Genomic DNA, 5612 nt, shown 5'->3' on the forward strand with positions numbered 1-5612 from the left:
ATATTTCCACTTTTATCCTTTAAATGATTGATTGGAGTTCATCAACTTATATTTTATTTGCTTATTCATATCTTCTCTATTATTCAAAGGAGAAAGAAATATTACCAATGTATTTTCCATTTACAACCTTTATTACTTTTCATAAAAACAAGTAAAATAACTAAGAAAATTTTGCTTAACAAATAATTATATAATTCAAAGCTTTTTCTTTTTTAAACCACCCATTTATAATTTAGGAGTATTTACCCATCAACAAATAAGAACAAGTCATATGCATGTAAAATAAAAATATTACTAGTTGTGGATCCACATGCAAGACTTGTCTAATTTTAAATGAACAAATGAAATGAGTTATAGATCCATATCCGTTAATTTTCCTAACATTCTCATCACTCCAAAATGCAACAAACAAAGAGTCAAAGACAATAGAAATACCAGTATACTACAAATGGTCCCTTAAAATAGAAGAAAAAAAAATACTACATATGGTTATACTGATCATACACCATTAAATCTAATGGCATCATTTTCATTCAATTTCACATTATGTCCGCGTAAATTTAATGCACCTAGCTACCAAAAATATCCTCAACCATACATAAAATCCTTAAATCTTAGGCCCATTTCTCTTACACTTCCACCACTACATATAGATTTCCTCATCTCACAATCTCTTCATCCAATCCATCTCTCTCACTCTCTCTTATTACCCCATTAGCCATTATCAATATTTTGTAACATTTTCTTGCTTCAAATTTTCAATGGCATTTAGGGACCTCTCTATGATGAATATAGGGATAGTTGTTTTGGTTTTAACTCTGTGGAGTGGAATTGGCAATGCACAACAAGTACCTTGTTATTTTATTTTTGGGGACTCTTTGGTGGATAATGGTAACAATAACCAACTCACTTCAATAGCTAAAGCTAATTATTTTCCTTATGGAATTGACTTTCCTCAAGGACCAACTGGAAGATTTTCAAATGGCAAAACTGCTGTTGATGTTATCGGTGAGATATTGATTTTTGAATTTAATTCATTTTGTATAACTACAAAATATTTATTTTAATAAAAAATAACTTTTCTTTTTCTTTTCGGAAAAGTAAGCTAGCATGATCCTCCATCATTTCAAAATATAAGTAAAAATTACTCAATAAAAGTGAATGTATTTACTCAAATTTGTTTGATTATTTTTCTTATATTTTGGGACGGATAGAGTATTTTTCTTAGTTAGCTTATGGGTCCGTTTGTGTTTATAAAAAATAATTTTTATATAGAAATATTTTTTTTTAGATATTTTATTTTTAAAAACATAGAAGTTATTTTGTGTCTGATTATCATAAAACAAATTATTTGGAATATTACATTTTATAGGTAGGGGTCGAGTTCGAACTCGAGATTAAGAAATTACTCAAAATAGCTTCTCTATTTGACAAACAATTTTTATCTTTTTCAGATTCTCATTTTTCTCAAAAAATCTATAAGAAACAGATGAAAATTTCTGAAAGTAATTATTTTTGCTGCGTAAAAAAAAAAGTGATTATTTTTGATTAAGAAAGCGACTTTTTAAAAAAAAAACCTAACAAAAGGTGATTTTTTAATCATAATGAGGTCATATATTGTCCTCCTTCTGTTTTGAAATAGTTATCACGGTTATCTATTGCAAATATGTCAATATATAACTTTAACCACTAACATCTTTAATTTTATATTATTCAAAATTATAAAAAAAATTATATTTATAAAATACTCAATGAAATAAATCTAACATCTTATATACTGATATTTATCTATCTTATATGCTGTATACATTTTGAGACGGAGGAATGGTGGTACTTACTATTATTGCTCTAGTTTGTTTATCTTTCTCAAGTATATTTATAACTTTACTCTTTAATTAAACTAATTGTTTTCCTTTTTTACTAAAGTTTTCTTTTACTCTTGTGACTTGTCTAACATTTGATTGAAATTTAACAGCTGAACAATTGGGATTCAATGGTTACATACCTTCCTATGCCAATGCTAGGGGCAGAAGCATACTCCAAGGAGTCAATTATGCTTCAGCAGCTGCTGGAATCAGAGAGGAAACAGGACAACAATTGGTACCTAATTTTCTCCTATGCTTCAAATATCATCACATGATAATTTTTTCTCCAATTTTGTAACAACATAGTCATTATTATTTCTACTTTGTAGGGACAAAGAATTAGTTTTAGAGGGCAGGTTCAAAATTACCAAAGGACAGTGTCCCAATTGGTTAATTATTTTGGAGATGAGGCCACTACTGCAAATTATCTTAGTAAATGCATTTATACAATTGGAATGGGTAGCAATGATTATCTTAACAACTATTTCATGCCTCAAATTTATTCTAGTAGTAGACAATACACACCTCAACAGTATGCTAATGTTCTTCTTCAAGCATATGCTCAGCAGCTCAGGGTTAGTGATCTCTAGTTCTCTATGCATCTTTTTCCTTTTCACTTTTTTTTATATAACCATAGTATTTACTAAATATTTGGCAAAATTATATCTTTATTCTTTAAGTTATTTTTAAACTTTTTTGTTCAAATATTTTTGAGCTTTTAAGTATTTTTCGTACCATTTTGATTCTTTAAGTTATAAATTTTGGACTTTTTAATTAGTCATTTTTTCATTCGAGTACGTCAAATGTTTCATTCTTGCTTAGTAAAATGCATAATCACCAACATTTAAATGTCACATCTGAAACATATGACAGACTTAAATGTAAAACCGACATAAAGAACAAAAGTGTCTAACCTTTATAATTTAAGGAATAAAATTGAATGAAAAATGTGTTTAAATTTTAGGGTAAATGATCATTTACCCCCTCGCAAAATAAGCAAATTTTCGTTTACCCCCCTATGCATATTTTTTTTCTGTTTACCCCCCTGCAAAAAATAGATTCACTCATTTTGCCCCCTTTGTGTACAGCAGGACATGTGATTGTGCAAATTTGCTGACGTGGCTTGTACACGTGGAAAAAAACATTTATATTTATTTTTAAATTCCACGTCAGATAATATTTTTTTCAAAATCAAAAACTTTTCCTACAAAATTAATAAAACGAATTTTTTTTCCAAAATTAAAAGAAAATCCTACAAATAAATTTTTTTTCCCTACAAAATTTTTAAAAATTCCTACAAATAGTTTCTTTTTGTACAAAATTATTTTTTTTTTCCTAAAATAAAAAAAATGAATTTTCATATTTTTCTCCCAAATAAAGTTTATTTTCAAAATAAAGATTTTAAAAATTTATTTTCAAATCTTTTTGGTTTAAAAAAAACAGAATCTTCGCCGGTTTGCTTCCACCGTCGTGATCATATTCGTCGTAGTCTTCTTCAATCACCGGAATTGTCTTCTGCTTCTTCTATTTTTCTAGTTCTAGGGAAAATGATTTTGGTATAAGAGGAAAACTCGAATAAAACTTCTTTTTCTATTTTTTTTAATTCAAAGAGATTAACAAAAAAATAATGTTTTGTTTTTAAAAAATAAAGATCATCTTTTTTTAATTCAAAAAGATTTGAAAATAAATCTTTAAAATTTTTATTTTGAAAATAAACTTTATTTTGGAGTAAATATTTATTTTGGGAGCAAAATAAGAAAATTCAGTTTTTTTTTGTTGGAAATTTTTAAAATTCTTTGTAGGAAAAAAAAATTTATTTGTAGGATTTTTTTGGGAAAAAAAAATCCATTTTTTTATTTTGTAGGAATTTTTTTATTAAAAAAAATATATTATCTGACGTGGAATTTAAAAAATAAATATTAATTGTTTTTTCCACGTGTACAAGCCATGTCAGCAGATTTGCACATTCACATGTCCTGCTGTATACACGGGGGGCAAAATGAGTGAATCTATTTTTTGTAGGGGGGTAAACAGAAAAAAAATCTGCATAGGGGGGTAAACGAAAATTTGCTTATTTTGCAGGGGGGTAAATGATCATTTACCCTAAATTTTATAGCTTAAGAGATCAAAATGAAGAAAAAATTTGAAGACCAACGTGTAACAATTATTTATTTTAAAAGATAACTTATGAGATCAATAATATAATTTAAGCCATTTTTTATTTGTTATATATAAAGTCTAAAGTAATTTACTCAAAAAATAAAAAAGTCTAAAGTAATAGTTCTTGTAAGCTTAACTCACTTTTTAGGGACATCACATAATATATCTAGGGACCGAAATTCGATCACTCCAATTATTTTCACCTTAAGAGTCATACTAATATTTTCATCTCTTCTTTGTTTTTATTTATTTTTTTATTTTAAAAAATATAGAGTTATGTTATTTTTTAAAAAATATAGTTATTAAGTTGTGTTTACTTTTTTTGACAAAAGTTGTGTTTACTTTTTTTGACAAAAGTTGTGTTATTAGAAGCCAAAAAAATGTTAACAAAAAAATTAATTTATGTATTTATGTTTCAGATTCTATACAACTATGGGGCAAGAAAAATGGCATTATTTGGGGTGGGTCAAATAGGTTGCAGCCCAAATGAATTGGCCACAAACAGCCCAGATGGTAGAACTTGTGTATCAAGAATCAATTCTGCAAATCAATTATTCAACAATGGATTAAAATCTCTTGTGGATCAACTCAATAACCAATTTCCTGATGCAAGATTCATCTATGTAAATGTCTATGGTATCTTTCAAGAAATCATAAGCAACCCATCAGCCTTTGGTAATTATTTTCTCCGTAATTGTTTTTGAAAACTCAGTATTCGGGCACAACAATCGACTAATTCGAGGGGAGCAATTTTTTTTAAATTCATAATTTATCATTTTATAGTATATGCTAATTTTTTTTTTCTTTCAAAATTTGGGTGTTTAATTTTCAGGTTTTAGAGTTACAAATGCAGGATGTTGTGGTATAGGAAGGAACAATGGTCAAATTACATGTCTGCCGGGACAAAATCCATGTAGGGATAGAAATGGGTACCTATTTTGGGATGCATTTCATCCAACTGAGGCTGGAAATACTGTTATTGGTAGGAGAGCTTACAATGCTCAATCTGCATCAGATGCTTACCCTATCGATATCAATCGCTTAGCTCAAATCTAAAGAGTTTTGTTTTGGGTCAAGTAGCCCGAGATCGAACTATAATATCCGAATATTACAATATTTTTATTAATTGAGTTATGTTTACGGATATAAGAGTGTTTTTTTTTTTGGGTTACATTAAGAAGTATTTAGTGGTGCTAATAAGTTGTGCCACAACTATTGTCATAATATGTATTGTTCATGTACGAAGGCATCTAAAATATGTCTTATCTTTCTTTTTTTTTTCAAAGGTTAAGTTTAATTTGTCTTTAACAACATTTTGTAATAGTATTTGATTTAGTGTTTGATTATAGTGAATACTATTTAACGGTTGGTGACATTTCCAAAGAAAATGGACAAAATTGACGAAATATTATTTTCTTTCAATATTATGTTTTTTAATGGGGAATTAGAAACTACCAATTCAAGTTATTGTGTAGAACAATAGTGCCAGCCCTAATTAAATTAAATTTAAGAGCAATAATTCAAATATTATGGTTTTGCCTCCATAACTTTAGCTCCATTTATAAAAGGAGTACCTCCCAATTGATT

At 27.7% G+C, this 5612-nt stretch overlaps 1 protein-coding gene across 1 annotated transcript; it reads left to right on the forward strand.

Moving 5' to 3' along the window:
• Positions 1-388: 388 nt before the first annotated feature.
• On the forward strand, positions 389-5408 carry LOC123897940 (GDSL esterase/lipase At1g29670-like). The gene is made up of 5 exons (XM_045948768.1): positions 389-1008; positions 1976-2100; positions 2195-2440; positions 4445-4700; positions 4858-5408. The coding sequence occupies exons 1-5, from the start codon at positions 762-764 to the stop codon at positions 5079-5081; spliced, it is 1098 nt and encodes a 365-aa protein (XP_045804724.1). The 5' UTR covers positions 389-761; the 3' UTR covers positions 5082-5408.
• The last annotated feature ends 204 nt before the right edge of the window (positions 5409-5612 follow it).

Source organism: Trifolium pratense, linkage group LG7 (assembly GCF_020283565.1).
Source record: "Trifolium pratense cultivar HEN17-A07 linkage group LG7, ARS_RC_1.1, whole genome shotgun sequence".
Classification (NCBI taxonomy): domain Eukaryota; kingdom Viridiplantae; phylum Streptophyta; class Magnoliopsida; order Fabales; family Fabaceae; genus Trifolium; species Trifolium pratense.